The 17,075-nt window shown below is 40.6% G+C and overlaps 1 protein-coding gene across 5 annotated transcripts in view; it reads left to right on the top strand.

The window, feature by feature from the left end:
• lrmp (lymphoid-restricted membrane protein) overlaps window positions 1-17,075 on the top strand; it is a 31,813-nt gene that overhangs the window by 11,813 nt on the left and 2,925 nt on the right. Inside the window, exons 18-36 of one of the 5 annotated variants that reach the window (XM_074698270.1) lie at window positions 489-600; window positions 1,529-1,808; window positions 3,149-3,201; window positions 4,881-4,980; window positions 5,747-5,921; window positions 6,596-6,680; window positions 9,672-9,730; window positions 9,932-10,020; window positions 10,159-10,346; window positions 11,078-11,162; window positions 11,328-11,400; window positions 11,498-11,525; window positions 12,791-12,931; window positions 13,328-13,462; window positions 13,894-14,041; window positions 14,344-14,387; window positions 14,520-14,588; window positions 15,272-15,330; window positions 15,591-15,689. In XM_074698270.1, coding sequence (XP_074554371.1) covers window positions 489-600; window positions 1,529-1,808; window positions 3,149-3,201; window positions 4,881-4,980; window positions 5,747-5,921; window positions 6,596-6,680; window positions 9,672-9,730; window positions 9,932-10,020; window positions 10,159-10,346; window positions 11,078-11,162; window positions 11,328-11,400; window positions 11,498-11,525; window positions 12,791-12,931; window positions 13,328-13,462; window positions 13,894-14,041; window positions 14,344-14,387; window positions 14,520-14,588; window positions 15,272-15,330; window positions 15,591-15,689 — 2,022 coding nt within the window. Of the gene's footprint in view, window positions 1-488; window positions 601-1,525; window positions 1,809-3,148; window positions 3,202-4,880; window positions 4,981-5,746; window positions 5,922-6,595; window positions 6,681-9,671; window positions 9,731-9,931; window positions 10,021-10,158; window positions 10,347-11,077; window positions 11,163-11,327; window positions 11,401-11,497; window positions 11,526-12,790; window positions 12,932-13,327; window positions 13,463-13,893; window positions 14,042-14,343; window positions 14,388-14,519; window positions 14,589-15,271; window positions 15,331-15,590; window positions 15,690-17,075 lie in introns of all 5 variants that reach the window. The other 4 variants (XM_074698269.1, XM_074698268.1, XM_074698271.1 and 1 more) reach the window with 4 other exon arrangements.

The following is a 17,075-nucleotide window of genomic DNA, read 5'->3' as shown; positions in this document are numbered from 1 at the left end:
ATGGTGCTCAGTTGAGGGTGAACTCACAAACTTTGAACGCTTTAGGGAAGTCAGAAAACTGAAGGAGGCTTGTTGAAGCTTAAGTTTTACCACTCACACTGGAGTGGGATAACAGGCTGCTCAGAGTAAGACTGGATCTTTAGACAGGAACAGGGTTGTAGGTCACACATTCGATGGTCTGTGTGGAGTCTGAAACTAGAAGGCTGGGTTGGGTCTCGGCTCCAAAACAGTGAAGTGAAGAAGCTGTTACCGGGCCAGTCGGAGAACTGGCGCTGGTCACCCTGGGCAACAGAATGGGACACTGCATGGGCCTGCGGATTGGGTACAGTATGTCCACTGTACTCTCTTCTAGGATGTTTGTGTCTATACTTTTAATTTCCCCAAGTTTAGAAAGTTAATTTCCTACTTATGAGGTTCTTCCAGGTTTTTCAAGAACTTATTATCCCCAAGCTGGTTCTTAAAACAAGATTTTGCATTTTTGCATGCAGGGTGCAGGAGCAGGAGAACCAGAAGCGCCAGCTGTCTGAGGAGCTGGAGCAGCTAAAGACACCTCAGGACAGCAGAGAGGCCTCATGCCAGACACCTGTACCAGAGGAAGAGGTCAGAGACGTAGGCTTTAATCGAAGCACTTTATAATTAATAATCGGGGAAGCCTCAGCCTTTCACGGCTCTCAGAAAGTTCTCTTTACATCTCAGTTTATGGTCTGCATATTCTGCTTTCAGTCTGTTTCTCCTTAAGTGATTCACTAGCATAACATAGGATTTGGTCAGGGGAACAATCAGTTTAGATATTTAGTAAAGCGTGTCTTATAAGTATTAATGATTAGTTGCTACAGTAGAAAGATATTGGAGGATTTGCCTGGAAAGTAGTGCCAGTGTTCGTACTGTATTCAGACAGATGGAGTATCTGGGAGGAGAGAGCTAAGTGCGAGTTGGCGGCTGAAGTGGACATGTGCACCCACACACAAGCACAAGCACACACATACACACACACACACACACACACACACACACACACAGAATCAGATGCGACCATACACCTACGCACTGCTCCTAGTACATAAATGCACTCATGCATGCTTGAACATTTCCCTTACAGCACCATTGTTTTAATGTCTCTGTCTCTGGCAGATTTGCATACAGTTACAAGTCTGTGCCTTGAAATATCACTGTTCCCTTTTTGTAAAATGATTCAGTAAAGTCAGTAAATCAGTGAAGCTTTTAGCCAGGGTTCAGGTCTGAAATCATTTTCCTTCTGATGTGTTCCACAGAAAGAGGTGGTGTGTGTTGTTAATAGATCTGCTCTCCGTTTGTCCAGCATTCTCATTTTTCAACTGCTGTATAATTTATAAAAGTTCAAATTCTTTCTATGATGGTTGTGTTCAGTCTCAATGCACATAAACCCTTTAGTAGTTTCTTGCCACAGAGTGATTTGATATGTCAAGGTTTAGGAGGATTTTTGTGATTCATACCTTTTAAACTCTTTTCAGTGAGAAATTGACCTTGCCGAATTCTCTTACTTTAGCAGGGAGATGACTTGGACTGGGATGAGGAGTTTGCCCTTCAGGACTTCCTAAAGAACGAGTTGGCAGAAAGGAATTGTAAAGAACAAAGCGGGCTACCGAACAGCAGACCAGAGGACACAGCAGATAAATTGACAGAGAGAGCTGAAGTGGAGGAGGAGGGGGAAGAGAAGTGGACAGTGGTGGACACTGCAGGAGAGGGGGAAGTGAGGGAAACATCCACTCCTCTGTCTGCACGTCCTGAAGAGGCGCAGCCTGACCACAGTGTGGCAGGAAATGGTCGAGGTGAGTAGGGGACCAGAGTCGACACACATTCAACATCTCAACTGATACGACCCCATTCTAACGTTTTTCTACATTTAATTTCATAAAAAGTGAAAATACTGATATATTTGAAGAGGCTTTCTACAGATTAAATCTGTGACGTTATCTCTGCAAAGTTCAACTCTTCTCTGAGCCTTTTAAATCTTCAATGTACCAGAACTAGCCTACGTTTAGACGAGACTTCATAAAAGCCAACCAAATAGGGCTAGATGTAATATTTTTGGCGCCTTATTTAATCACCACTCCATCTGTTTTCAGCTCTGGAGTCAACCCAGAAGGATTAACAGTGGATACAAGTCTTAGGCTAGTCTTAAGATGGCAACAAGAATAAGAACTGGCATATACTTTCTCCTCTAAGCATGGGGATATTGAAATCATAGTTTATTGTTTCATTTATCAAGGAGCAACAGTCATTACTACCAGTTAATGAGTTGAAATGCATTGCACCAGATCTCATTCATTGACAGTTCCTGGGCAGGTAGATGCTGGCAGTGCAGAATAAACACAAGCAATTTTTTTTTTAATTATTTCAATGAGTTTCAATATTGAATTCTATTAATGTTTTAGTTACAGTCAATGCAAAAACAAGACGTGCTTCATTTTTATCTAAATTATTATTGTCTTTCAGCCATGTTCATTAGAAACAGACTCATTGTCTGTGACTCTTGATGAGTGTGTGGCACAGAGAAAAGGATGTATGCGGATTATCACTTTGTAATCCACGGGAGGCACAGGGCACTTAGCCACCCTTGAAGCACCAGTCCACTGCACACACTCCCTCAGTGTCAGGATACACACACACATTTAGGCCCTGGATGTAGACCCCTGCCTTCTATGGTTGTTGTGTCCATGGTCTTATAAAGGTTGTGTGTGAGAGTGAGTGTGTTTGGGGTTTCTACACAGTATCTGAAATCCTCTCTTCCTTAAGGTCCTTGTATGGCCAGGTGAACGACTAGTCTGAGGCAGAAGTGAGCCCAGTAATCCCTCATTCCTCTGCCTGCATGAACAGCTGGCAGGAAGAGAGACAGAAAACTAGAGTGAGAATGTGGTCATTAATGCCACCTTAGCCATGCATGGTATTTTAACCTCTCTGCCCCTCCTCCAGTGCAGCGCCTTGCATAATATACAGCCTGACCCTTTTATGGTCGAGGTGGTGAGATGGTTGTTTTTGGTTGGCTTTTGAACTGTTAAGGTTTAGGTTTTCAAAGAAAAGCTTTTCTGTCGCTCATTTCTCTGCTCAGTTATATCCTCCTGTTATTTTCCCTGATCTGAATGTTTTATCTTTTCTGTATCTGCTGCAGACTCTGACGCCTGCACTGAGTCTCAGCCAGAGGTGAACCGTCAATCTTCACAGGTAAAATTGATAGAAATTTTCCTGCATTTGATTTGAGAACTTGTCCTTTTCAAGATGCCAACCATATCTAGACTTGTGTCTATAAGGGGCCTGTGTTTGTTATGCTGAGACTTGACATTCCTCCTGTCTTTTAACTGACACTAGTTTTGCGTACATACACTAGTTTTTATACATATTGTAACTAGGGCTGGGCAACGATTAAAATTTTAATTGTAATTAATCACATGATTTCCCTGATTAATCATAATTAATCGCATTGTGAAAGTGCCATAACATCTGTCATGCAAACACTAAATCAGTATTTGTTATACAGTAATAGTTAGATCACATATTTAGGGCAAATCAAATTTACAAAATTTAAATACAAAATTAAAGCTTATTGCCACTGTCAGGGCATTAAAGTGATACTCCGGGATGGAACAAGTTGGGTCCTATCACAAGGTTTAGGGCAGAAATTATCCCTACAGCAGTGTTTTTGTGCAGCAGAAGCCCAGAGCGCTCACACCAAACACCCCCTTCCTGCTCCTCTGCCAGTTTCCTCTGCACTCAGACGGGGCCATATTTTACTTGACCAAAAACACAAATAAACGGACTCCCACCAAAAAACTCTGATATCCATCTGCATTCAGGCTTTATTCAGAGAATTTTCAGCGCATTACTTTCACACAAAAACAACGCTAAATAAGGCTCTAGTTCTCATCGTGTCTCTTTGTCCTGGCAGACTACCTGCGTTTGTTTATATCTGGCACACCATGCGCGCGGACTGATACACTAAGCGGCGAGCGCCTCGTAGCCAGCTGTGGCTCTGCAGTGGAGGTAGCGCTGTTTTACGCCACGATGAGAACTAGAGCCTTACTTAGCGGTGTTTTTGTGTGAAAGTAACGTGCTGAAAATTCTCTGAACAAAGCGTGAATGCAGACCGATATCACACTTTTTTGGTGGGAGTCCATTTATTTGTGTTTTTGGTCAAGTAAAAATTGGCCCTGTCTGAGTGCAGAGGAAACTCGCTGAGGAGCAGGGAGGGGGTGTTTGGTGCGGGTGCCCTGGGCTTCTGCTGCACAAAAACACTGCTGTAGGGGTAATTTCTGCCCTAAACCTTGTGATAGGACCCAACTTGATCCATCCCGGAGTATCACTTTAAATAGACGGTAAATAACCTGATATATATACGTAGGTCAAAAGGGAAAAGTCTCACAATCATTGGCTCAAAAAGGAAAAATTTACCTGTATGCAGAAAAAAAAAATCTCCAAATGATACTTTATCATTAATGTACTTGCTATGCACCACGTAAAGTGCACCTTTAATCTATATGTTGTTACTTTCCTCAGTTTATCATGAATTTGTGCCTGTGAGGTTTTTAAAGCTAATTAAAATGCTTCATCAATACTGCAGTCATTATAAAAGGATACCAGGTTTTGAATTCCTTTGAAGATGACAGTAATTGGCGGTCTTTGCAGCACTTCATCTCTGATGGAACAGATGCTTTGTGTTTTCTGTCAGCTATTTGATTATTTTTTTGACTGCCTCTGCAGTTTCTTATTTTATAAAGACTTGTTTCCATTGACTGAATGTTGGCCTTCTGTTTGGTTCATGATTAGAGTGTTTTGCCCGTTTGATCTTTTCACCCCTTTTCTGTCTGAATAATTTATCATTTTGTGCGGTTGTGTGTGCTTTGCAGGAAGAGGCAGCAGTGTCATCAAGCACCCACTCACAAGCTGTCAGCGTTCAAAACCCAGAGACAGACGCTCTCTCTGAACTGTCCCACTCAGAGAAGAACAGTAAGAGCTCTACCTGGCTTTTTATTAATGATCTTTTACAAAGATTCCCATCAGCTTCCTGCTTCAATAATATATCAATATGATAACACAAACCTCAGTGTTAGCTGGAGGCTCTACAATAAGTGTTCACATCATTTCACTAAAGTGAGTCATTTCCTGACTCGCATGATATATTTTCTGTATATTGATGGAGAGAGAGGCCTTTGTCTACATGTTTTAATATAATCCAAAAGACCTTAACAGGTCTGTAAAATGATGATTATGCTGGTGGGGCAGACAAAAATTCACCAAAGTAGACAAGCCTTGTGTTAATTGCTGCTTTGTTTACTGATAGCATTTATTTGTGTTTCTATAAACTGGATTTTTTTTTGCTTATGTTGGATTCTTGAATTATATCATTAAAAAAATTGCACAGGTATAACTTTATCATTTAAATACACCAGATAGCTTTATATTTTAGAATTAGAGTCACATTTATTCACCAAGTATCGTCAAGAATACTAGGATTTTGACTCTGGTTTAAACCACACTCTCTCAGTACAATTATTGTGAATTAAAAATACACTAAATATTGCAGAAGTAGAAATAAAGTATGAGAAAAAAATAATAATTATATTAAATAAAAAGCTTTGTATAGAGTAGAATAAAACATATATATGCAATACATAATACTGGAATACTGTGATTATCACTCATTACACATTAAAAACACATACCACTGATATTTAGTTTGAGAGTTAAACTGCTTTTTTTTTCTTTGTTTCAGAAGATGCAGAGGTTCTTGAGACTGCAGAATCCCAGCCCTCAGCCCAGGACATAAGCAGCTCACATGAAAAGGAGCAAACAGTCACACTTAACTGCACGTCTTCCACTGAGGCTGAGATGGTTCCCCTAAACAGTGCAGCACCAGAAGTAGATGAAACTATCACCCAGGGAACAAGGTGAGGGTTATTTACATATAATGGATAAGGAGAATAATTAGAGTATTAGACCACTTCCTTTAATGGTAATATATTTTCATAGAAAGTCATGCAGAGTACAGTTAGATGTCTGCTTTTTGGGATGGTATTACTTCTAAGGGCACCCAAGTCCAAAACAGTCATGCATGTTTATAAAATGGTTAAGGGATATTGCTTTCTATTGCAGCCAACTTTATCCACACACCCTCTCAAAAAGAGAGCATTCAAATGAGCAAACTGATTATAGAGAAAACAAATGGCCGCTAACCTTCAGCCTCACCAACTTCCTGGTAGAGTTGATCTAAAAATCAACACACTCCACCTACTTGTGCTTGATAGCCTTTATCAATAGTCATGGAAGTCACAGATGAAGTCAATATTTCACTTAGCTATGCCATTTCCCTGTGACTCAGTCCACATTTGCTAGTCAAATGGGTGTCGTCCCCTCTGTGGGAGGAGTGTTCAGCCTGGTAAGCATCCCTTTGCATAGCATAGTCAACATACAGAGAGACAAAGGCTGTTCCTTGTCTCTTTACTTCAAACAGCACCCTGTAACCAGACAGAAGAAGAACTCAAGGTTTCAATGGATGAATCAAGATTTTTTTAAAAATGAAAATTTCTTGACTGTTGACCTTTGACCTTGTACCTACGGTTAGCTCCCAGCCGACCAGCGAGGAGAGACGGGAAGAAGGGAAAGAAGGTGAAGCGAACACAAGTGCTGAAGCCATGAGCCGCACCAAGGTTAGTAGCAGAGGGGGAAGTATTGTGGTGCATCAGAGGATGCAACTTCTTTATTCTCTCCAACACAGGCTCGCCACCGCTTCCCTTTCCTCTTTTTGACCCTGACTGTCTCTCTCCTTCTGCCGCTTCACGGGCGTCAAAGCTGAGTTTGAGTAGCTATGTTTTCAGGATGGACGGGCCGTGGGGAGGGCCGGTGCCTCATCCTGAGCGAGGATGTAAATTCATGGAAAACATGAGTGACTCAAATAAGCATTACTTTTCACCTACTGCTACATTGGTTTGTGTCTGTCTGAGTTCTGCCGCCGAAGAAAGCAAGTACAAGAGAGCTGTTGGGGCAAACTGAGATGTAACTATTAATTCTTTATTTTTGGGTAGAATACATCAAGTGATTGGAAAAGAGAGTAAACATTGATAGAGTTAATTCAGAGAAAACTCTCAAGTTGTGGCTGAAATGGAGAAATGTGATAATGTTGTAACTATTCCATTACAAAAGTAGTTTATACTCAATTTTTTGTTGTGTTTTCACTAGTTTTGTTTGTTAAGTGTTGGAAAAAGTTGAAAGATATTCTGAATCGTCATCATAATGAAGGAGAGGCTGGCAAAGTTTAGTAGTCTGAAAGGAGAGTGTTTTTCTCATTTGAAAACAATTTCTTGGATTTGTTTTGTAGTAATAGTGGACACTGGGGCTGGACTTTCTAAAAGAAAAAGGACAGAAGAGCAGAAAAAACTGAAGGGAGTGATAGAGCACGGGTTAAAATGCAGGTTCAGCTGTTAGTGATTATGTCAATTCCAACCCACAGTGAGCAGTTATTCTGCAGTGGTCTGTTCAAACTTGAGAGTCTATCAATAAAATGAAGAGTGAGGTTATGTTAGCTCTGCTTGCTGAGGTTGGAGTTGGTAGATGAGCAGTGGTTGGACATAACCAGGATCTACTAACGTTAAAAGTTACTGACACGTCTCAGTGCATCAGGTTGTGAGAAGTGCTAGATATTAGGGGTGGGAGAAAAAAAATCAGAAAACGATACATTGGAATTTTTTTTGTGATAATATCAAAATCAGGATTCTTTGTCAAAAAATAACAACTTTTCTCCAGCAGAGGTTGAAATGTTTCTCTCTGACTCACGGGATGTGCATTTTATGGGAAAATATGACTCCTGATATAGCATGGAGACATTATCATCATCATTCAACACTGTCACATGTTCTGGTGTTAAAAAAGCAAACTAAAAATGGCAAAAATGGTACATATCAAAGAAAAGCAATTTAAATCGAATTGGCACCCCAAAAATCTTAATGAAATCAAATCAGGAGAATAGCATATCCTCCCAGCCCTACAAGATATAGCAGGCTACTAAACTAAGCAACAAACTGTTAACTTGTCACTTATCAAACAATAGCACTGCGTAACCATTAGTGAATACATTATTAATACATTGATACATTATTAAGAAGATCTGCTCTCCTTTCATTTGCTTCAAACAAAGATTCGCCTTTGCAAGAGACATGTCTACTCAACAGTAGGCGCAAGTGCTCATGAGAAACAGTCTTTACCCCAGAAAAACACTAGCTTTTCCAGATGGTCCTCACAGCCTCTAACTTTTTCAAGTTATTAAAAAAAGAAAAAAAATAATTAAAAAAATGTCTCCTTTTCCAAACACCATTAGCTAAAGCCTGGACAGAATTTGCTGTCACTGTATTTTCTCTCTCTGAACCATTTAGTGCAAACAATGAGCTGTTAAGATGTATGGCACTTAAACTTACATACATCAAGGTCATTGTGCTCATCGTCAACCACAGATTGAGTTCTATCATTTCATGTTACAGCCAAGGCTCACCTGTGTTGTTTGATTTTGTTTAACGACTGTTTGTTGTGCTGGTCTGCTGTCAGATCGATTCAGCAAGGTTTATGTGGTCTAACTGGCACACAGGGCAGCCTCTGCTCAGAGAAAGTCATTCAGTCGGCCAACAAAAAGAGCTCGATGCTTTTGTGAGTGCTCATAAACGGTGCTGTTTCACACCCACAAAAATCTGTCTAAAGACACAAGATTCTTATCAAATAATGTGCTTTACTTGCACATGGAAAAGCTTTTGGTAGAAAGCATAAACAAAACAAAAAAACATGTTTACATATATTCTTGATAACACCATCCTTTTTAAGACACTTTGATTGAGCATCGTTCAAGTCAAGACTACGTAAATGAATATTTGCCGCAGTTGAAAAAAACAGTGAGGTGTAATGAAATTTTACATTCGGTATTTAAGTCTTAACATTTGCTGTTTTGATTGATAAAGATGCTCTCATGAGATAACAAACCCAACCCACCCAAAACAGCTGTTCACTCAGAACAACAAACACTGTGGCGTTGCTGAACGTGACTGATTGGCTGTTGGCACTGATGTCAGATGACATCGAAGTCTCCTTGGATTTTGTGTTGAGTTTACTGGTAAAGCAGCTCCTTCCTATTTCAAGCAGCGCCCAAGCGGATATTATGCACACTCATTACACAATATCCCATTGCATTGCTCAGAGCACTCACCTTGTTCCATTGTGTGTGTGTGTGTGTGCCTCTGTGTGTGTCCACACCACTGTGTATGCACACAGTCCGCCTCCACTACTTTGCACTATGCCAGTGTTAATGTGTTCTCTTAGCACCCCTCTCAGCCACACACACACACACACACACACACACACACACACACACACACACACACACACACACACACACACATACACACTCTCACACAGAGCTGCAGGGCTCTCCATGAAGCTCCATATTATATAAGAAATCAGCCCAATCTTTCTGTTCAACACTCTTTACAGCTTAGAAAGCATTTCACTGCTATGGGACAGGTACGCTTCATGTAATGAATGTATGTTCTTTTAACCATTGACCATTTTATTGTAATGCAGGGCAGCAAATGAGGCTGCACTTGAAAAAAGTGTCTTTTTCTCACTTTCTCCTTCATTATTTTCCTTTTCTTCTGTCTTAGAGCCAGAGCCTGAGCTTGAGCCTGGACCAATCGCTAGAAAGATCAGCAACGGAGGACAGGTAAGTGACTCACTGTAAACTGTAGGCTCTGGGAACACAATGAATCAGTATTTTTATTCTTTTGCACTTGACAAAAGCAGCAATAACTGTTTCCTGAGAACTGCTCTTTTCTGCACCAACTGTACACATTTTTTAAAAAAGGTTTGGAGCTGTTTTTCTGTCTCTATTATCCTGTAATGTCGCACTCGATGTGTGTTTCAGCACCTGTCTTCTGCCAGTGTTAGTGGAGGAAGAGGAGAGTGCACTGGACAGTACGGCCGAGGCACCAGCAGTAACAGGCAGCATGGAAGGTAGGGAGACAAGCTCTCAAATCTGTGTTTGAAGAAGAGAAAGAGAGGAGAGGAAATTTCTGAGCTGACTGTTTGTTTACGCCTTCGTACATCTGAGTGTAAGTTCATCCACCCACACACACCAACTCCTCCTTCCAGCAGCAGACCAACTCACCAGCAGTGGAGCGACCACCTTCCCGGAAAGCAACACTCCTCAGTCACCGTCTTCAAATGCCAGCCAATCAGGGAGTGGCATGGGCAGCTTGACCCCTGACCCCAGCCTATCAGAGGAGAGTTCAGCCAAAAAGGACTCCCTCCCCCAAGGTGGCAAAAATAAGAGGGAACTGGTAAGACCTGCTTTGCTCCCTTTTTTTTTTTAACTTTCACCCGGTTTGATTTCTTTGAATTTTATTGATGAGACAATTTGATTTTTGCCTGACCCATGTTGAGGTCAGTCATACTTTAATCTTTTGCTTTAATGTGTTAATGTCATAGAATCTGGCTTTAATGTTAAATAGCAGATTTTATGTACGAAGACTCTTCTAGATGTTGATATAGTGTTTATGGAGTGGAAGATAAAGTCACAGCAGTCGTTTTGTTTTTGAATTAATGAAACAGCCATGAGTATAAAACATACAGAGAAAATATTGGTCACTCTTTACATGGTTCAGCCTTGGTTCAGTTGTGTTCAGGGTCATGCTAACGGAGCCGTTTTCATCAGGATTCAATGTCTTTGTCAATGAGATGCCATTCACCCATCATGAAATGCTGTCTTTCCAGCTATGCAAGTGTGTGTTTGTGCATGCGTGCATCTGTGTGGAGGAGAAGGAAGCTTGAGTGCAAAGGTCTTTTTTTTTTTCTCTCTTACTCAAAATCAGGTTTTTCAGAATCTAGCTCCAGCTACTCTGCCAGCTGCTTTTATCTTCACTCTTATCATGCAGAGACTGTTGAGCAGAGGGAAAGTGGAGAGTGAGTGAGTGAAGAGAGCATTATGGATGTTGAGGGCTCAGAATTAAACGCAGAGCTGGAGGGGGAGAAGGAGCAGATAGATGATCCAGTCTTTGTCCAAACCCTGCAGGAGCTTACACGCAGTATGGAGACCATCGAGGAAAACAAGGTTCAGGAGGACCAAAGTGAGACCAGCGTGGCCACTGAGAAGGAAGGTAAGTGCAGTTCATTTGTAGTTAACTCTACTCTACATATCACTTCTACCGTTTACCACCTGTCTTTTGAAATAAACTTGTCTTCTTTTGCAAATGTGTGCGCTTACTGATTGTAAATCTAAACTTTTATCTCACATTTTTGTCTGGTATTTGTCATACATGTAGACCTAATCATCATTTCATTTCTAGCTGAGACGCCGCTGATCCCTGAAACAAGTGACAAAGAGGACAAGAACAGGTAAGGGCAAAGAATGACACCGATGTTAACAATTGAATCCTAAATTATGACATATTAATAAGATACAGAGTCCTAATTGTTGTCTCCTTCACTGCAGCCTGTCACCAAGTGATAAGGAGATTGAGGTATGTATTAGATTGATCTTAGAGCTGCATATTATTAATGTTAGTGACATAGAAAAGGTAGATATGTGTCCCTTTCTGAATGCATCCCAGGTTAATCCATCACTTTTTAAATGCAAATGCATAACATACTTGAAATCTGAGTTTTTTGTGAAGCAGATTTGCTTTTTTAAAGTCATTATTACCTCCGCTAAGGAGGTTATGTTTTTGTGAGAGTTTGTTTGTCTGTGAGCAACATAACTCAAAAAGTTAGGAACAAATTTTGATTAAATGTTCAGGAAATGTTCAAAATGGGATAAGGAAGAAGTGAATAAATTTTGGAGGTGATCCTGATCACTGTCTGGATCAAGGATTTTTTTTCAAAGGATTCTTTATCATTGTGAGATTGGGCCGTTTTCACTATATGTGTATTTAACTCCACCATAAATGGTCGGATTACTTTGCAAAACAATACAAGACAAGGTCACCATAATTCCTGACAGATTTAAAAGCATGATCCAGAATCTGGCAATATTCTGGATACTAAGATTCAGAACATGAAATATGAACTGGGTCATCATAATTTTCAACACTGTCAGGTAACAAATTATGGTACAAACCTGCAACTAACACCAAATTGTAGCAGACAGTCTGCTGAAAGGGAGTATAACATTAAAGTAGGACTAAAGTGTTGGTGAGGATCACGCTGTTTGACAGAGGACTGTACTGTCTGAGTGCTTTTCTACTTTGTTTAGCTTCTGTTTCTAGGTAATAATACTTTCTTTAAAAACTGTTGTATGAGAAAAAGGAGCATTTGTTTGCATCAGTTAAAACAACATACAGGATGTTTCAAGCAACACTTACAAACAAATCTAAAGCTACCATTAAAAACTCTCAAGGGCTTTTTTTTTTTTTTTTTCTGAGAAAGCATCACATCTCATCGCAAATCTTCTTGTTTTTGCATAATCAGGGTTTTCTGAAAAAATAAATCCCTTCCTGCTTCCTTCTTCCCCAAACTTATCACTATCTGTGCACTTGCCATGAAAATTATAAACTAAGCAACCTGTGATTTGTGAGCTCTTAATCGCGTGACGCCATCCTGGAAGCAGTAGTACAAGCATTAAAGATAACTGTAAACAGTGAGAGAAGAAAATCTTCCACCTGAGGGTCTTTTCTGCTTCTGTAGCTCATGTAGAAACATTACTATAAAATCTAGATCTGTCTGATTACCAGATCAAAACTTCTAACAGAGGCTTTAATTTTAAGCCAAGGTTTTTTAATTTTTTCAGACAGAGTTCCAGCGTCTGGCGTTGGGCTTCAAGTGTGATATGTTTACCCTGGAGAAGAGACTCCGATTGGAGGAGCGGTCACGTGACCTGGCTGAAGAGAATGTGCGCAGAGAAGTGTCCAGCTGCCAGGGTTTACTGCAGGTCAGAATTCATGTTTATGTTTTTGTCTGTTTTTTGTTTCATTTCATATTTTCAATCACACCACATATCCATAACTTCTGTGTAAATATGTCTGCGTGTAAAGATGATTATAATGTCCCTAAAGGTAGCTGAGACTTGGATAGATGGTAAAAGTGCATTTTCCCAGATAAATGAGGTGACAGCTGTCTGAATTTGAATGTTGTTAGAATGTGGGAGAGAAGATAAGTTGTATCTTGACCATCTGTCTGCATTTGATATAAAATATATATGAAAAAAGTTCATTGTTGTAAATGTAAAAGAATTTGTATTTGGGGAAAAAAAATTCCAACATGCAAATTCTATGTTTTGTTTTTCTTGGTCCATATATCTTTCCAACTTTCTCCTTTTTGTCCCAAGGCTCTGACGCCTCTGTGTGAGGACGACAATCAGTCCATGGAGATCATCCAGAGGCTCCAGAAGAACCTGGATATCCTCATCCAGTCCATGAACAGGGTGTCTAGTCGCTCTGAAATGCTCGGAGCTATTCACCAGGTCAGATTCTGTTGCAGATTGTGATATCAACATATGTTTTGAATTTTGTAAATTTCAGATGTGCTAGTACTTCCCAAGTAATTTTGTGTGAACATGTCAAATAACTGACATTTAGAATGTGCCATATTTATTGTTACAACACATTTGAATGTAGTGCTCTGCCACCTACTCTGTTGGAGAGTGGATGAATCTGAAACAGATCATCCAAACAGTAAGGGGATGGTGCAGCACATGCATAATTCAAAGATGTCTTATAAGAAAAATAGTTGACACATCTTTGAAGCCTTCAACTGCCATCACAGATGAAAAGCTGGTCTTACCATTTCCACCCACAGCTTGGATCGTTTTACATCATGATCGAAAAATTGATTATGTTTTATCGTGACTTGTATTCTGTAGATTTAATGGAGTGTTTTGTAAATGTGTCTTAGGAAAGTCGCATCGGAAAAGCTGTGGAGGTGATGATCCAGCATGTGGAGAACTTGAGGAGAGTGTACACCAAGGAGCACGCCGAGCTGCTCGAGCTAAGAGAGACACTAATGCAGAATGAGAGATCATTTGGGTCCTCATCTGACAGAGGTGAACAATGTTTGGACATTTGGTACCTTGAATTCAACAAGACACTCCTGCTAATAGTTAAAGATCTATTATAAGACAGTTTCTCACAACTATTACTCAAAGCAGACCATCCAGTAATAAGGTTTGGGGAATGGGGATGTAAAATTTCCTTCTGCTGGGATTAGTTTTAAACATTGAAAATAGCTCGCTAATTATACCAACAAATAGAATCTGATTGTGCTCATAGCATGTAGCATGTAGCATAGCAAGTTCAGTGATTACAAAGACAAACCAAAGATACTGATCTCTTTTTGTTCTTACAGATGACTTCCGTGTTAAGAAGCAGCCAACATCTCAGTACTACAAGGTTAGCAGTGTTCAGTGTTTGTAATTTTTATACCCCGTATGATCTCATGCCCTTTCACAAAGATATGTACAGCCATGTCCATGTGTGTTTCAAAATCGGTGTTAATTTGTTTCTTTCTCCCACCACAAACAGTCATCAGCCAGGCGAGTCAGCATAGCAGCGATCCCCCGCTCAGGTGGAGGCAACATGCACTTTGACATGGTGAGGAGGATGCTGTTATTGCTTTTGGCCAACAAAGAAGATCTAATGAGATCCTGTGGCAGACAACTAGTTTTTATGAAGTCAGTGTGTGATCTTTTTACTCTGTAAGATCACAGAAGTTAATCCAGCTTCCATTTTTACAAGTGACCAGTCTTAAGAATTTGTGCCTGTAAAGTACGCAGCATTCAAGCTAGAGTAATATCACCTCATACTTGACTAAAAAGATCATATCACTATGAGCTGAAATACAAGGAGAAAGGAGAGGTTAGAGAGCTGTGAGAGCTGCACAGAATGCATCCTGTGAAGTTCAAATAACCAATCATGATCAAAATATAAGGCTGCACATCACTGCAAGTGTGTTCCTGGTCTGATTCTGCAGCTGGGCAGGATCCTTGCATGCTTGTAGTCTCTCTGGGCTCTCCAGCTTCCTCCCACTGTCCCAACAATGCAAATCAGTTTGATTAGTCACTCTACATTTCCTGTGGATGTGAGTCCATGGATTCATGGTTGTCTGTCTCCACATGTTAGCTCTGTGATAGACCGGAGACCTGTTCAGGGCGTGTCGGCCTAATGGCAGCTGGGATAGGCACCAGCAGTTAAGATTATAGATGGATGATGAAACATGAATAACTTTTTTATGTTCTTTTTCTAATAATGAGAACGGTTCTGTTTTCCCGCTATAGTCAAAAACTCAAGATGGCTCAGAGGCTGAAGCAGAGAGACTGACCAGGAGATCCCCGTGGTAAGTATTTGTGTGTGTTTTGTGTGAAATTTGCATTTTGTGATGTGTTAAGGGAGGTGAAAGACGAGTGAGTCTCAATGTGAAGTGCAAAGTGTATGTATTAAAATCTGAGGATAGAGTAATTTCTCCCTCTTGCACCCTTATTTTCTGGTGTGTGGAGATGTTTCCTCTGAATTGTCCTCAAGTCTGTGAGGCTTGCGGTGCCATGAAGTGAGGGTCTCTCTGTTGTTCTGCTCCTGTGTGATAACAATGGTTTCCAGGAATATGGCAGGGAAGAACCCGGCGCGCCCGCCGCTAAAACGCTATGTTAGCTCTGCGGCCTGGGTTGACACTGAAGAGCCCTCTCTCATGATGAAGGGGTAAGACATGTTGAGGAGATGGGCTGCCAAGCTGCCTGCCACAAGTCCTTTGACAGTCGAGTCAGATACATAAAGATGGCAGCTGTGGCACTAATGATGTGACATCACTACTGCTGAGGTAACGATGGGGAACACGTGGTCTAAAGTCAGCATTCCTCCTGAGCAGTGGCTTTTTTTTGTGGAAGTAATTCAACATTTTAAGTGATAAGTGTTTCTGATAACACACAGGAGGTAACTGTTTTCCCCTGCTCATGGATTTTGTGCCCAACAAGAGAGGAAATAATGAAAACACAACTTCATATCTTCTAGGAGTGTCAGATAAATTACAGAAAAACAGACCATGTCAGGATCAGCTGTAGGAACAAGAATTTGCAATGAGTGACAAAATAAAGAAGTAAAAACAAATCAAATTCCTGCAAATATTCTAAAGCAGCCAGTATGTGTTGATTACATCCAACAACGAAGCAGCCATCTTTCCTGCATCTGGCCCCTCCTGGCATAGGGAAGTGTTCACTGGACCACACCTTGATTTGAAACTTTCACAACCTCACACACATTTATGGTTGTAAATGTTAAGCAAGGGGCAGAGTGGATTTTGTTATTCTGGACTAATAAAGCTTTCAAATGTTTGGGTGACGCTGATTATGATGATTATTTATGCAAAAATGAAACTTAAACAAATTATTTCTGTGATCCCCAAATATTTGAAAGTTAAGTAATTTGCTTTGTGGAATCATTTTAAGATATTGAAGCATGTAAATTTCATTACTGGGAATGCATTTTTGTTAATTTATTAAGTTCATGCACTGTTTTTCAAGTCAAAGAAAATGTCTTTCTCTGAGACGAGCAGGTAAACATCAGTCAGTGAGTTTCTTTCTGCATGCGTGAAATGTGCATGTTTGCATGTGCACATACAGAATCAGTGTGGCCATAAAGCCACGCCTGCATTTGAATGTGCAACTGAACAGTGTGTTTGTGAATGCCTGACCCACGCGTGCCAACAGGACGGCCTCCGACAACACCGACTGCCAGTCAGAAGAAGAGCAGAAGGAGGAGCCGGTGGCAGAGAGGAGGAGGTCCAGTCTCAGTGAGCTGGGCAATAAACTCACCTCCTTCATTCTGCCCCTCAAGACGTTAGTCCAACCAAATACCCACCACTAGCCTACTGCAGCATCACTCTCTGCCAGCTAAGCTAGGAGGCTAGCTTATTGGGGGAAGAGTTCATCATTTGGCTGTACTGAGGTTCTACTGGCTGCAGACTGAGTCTGTGCTGTTGAGCTTTTTTCACTTTTTGCTGAGTTTTAAAAAGCTTCATTCGATGGAACCTCCTAAATGATGAAACTCTTTCATTGTACGGGTCTGTGCTGGACTAGCTTCTTCTTTGCT

This window comes from Halichoeres trimaculatus, unplaced genomic scaffold (genome assembly GCF_033239565.1).
Source record: "Halichoeres trimaculatus isolate MK-OKI-2021-1 unplaced genomic scaffold, fHalTri1.1 fHalTri1_scaffold_21, whole genome shotgun sequence".
Lineage (NCBI taxonomy): Eukaryota > Metazoa > Chordata > Actinopteri > Labriformes > Labridae > Halichoeres > Halichoeres trimaculatus.
The sequence above is the reverse complement of the archived record's forward strand: the minus strand, read 5'-3'. Positions and strand labels throughout refer to the sequence as shown.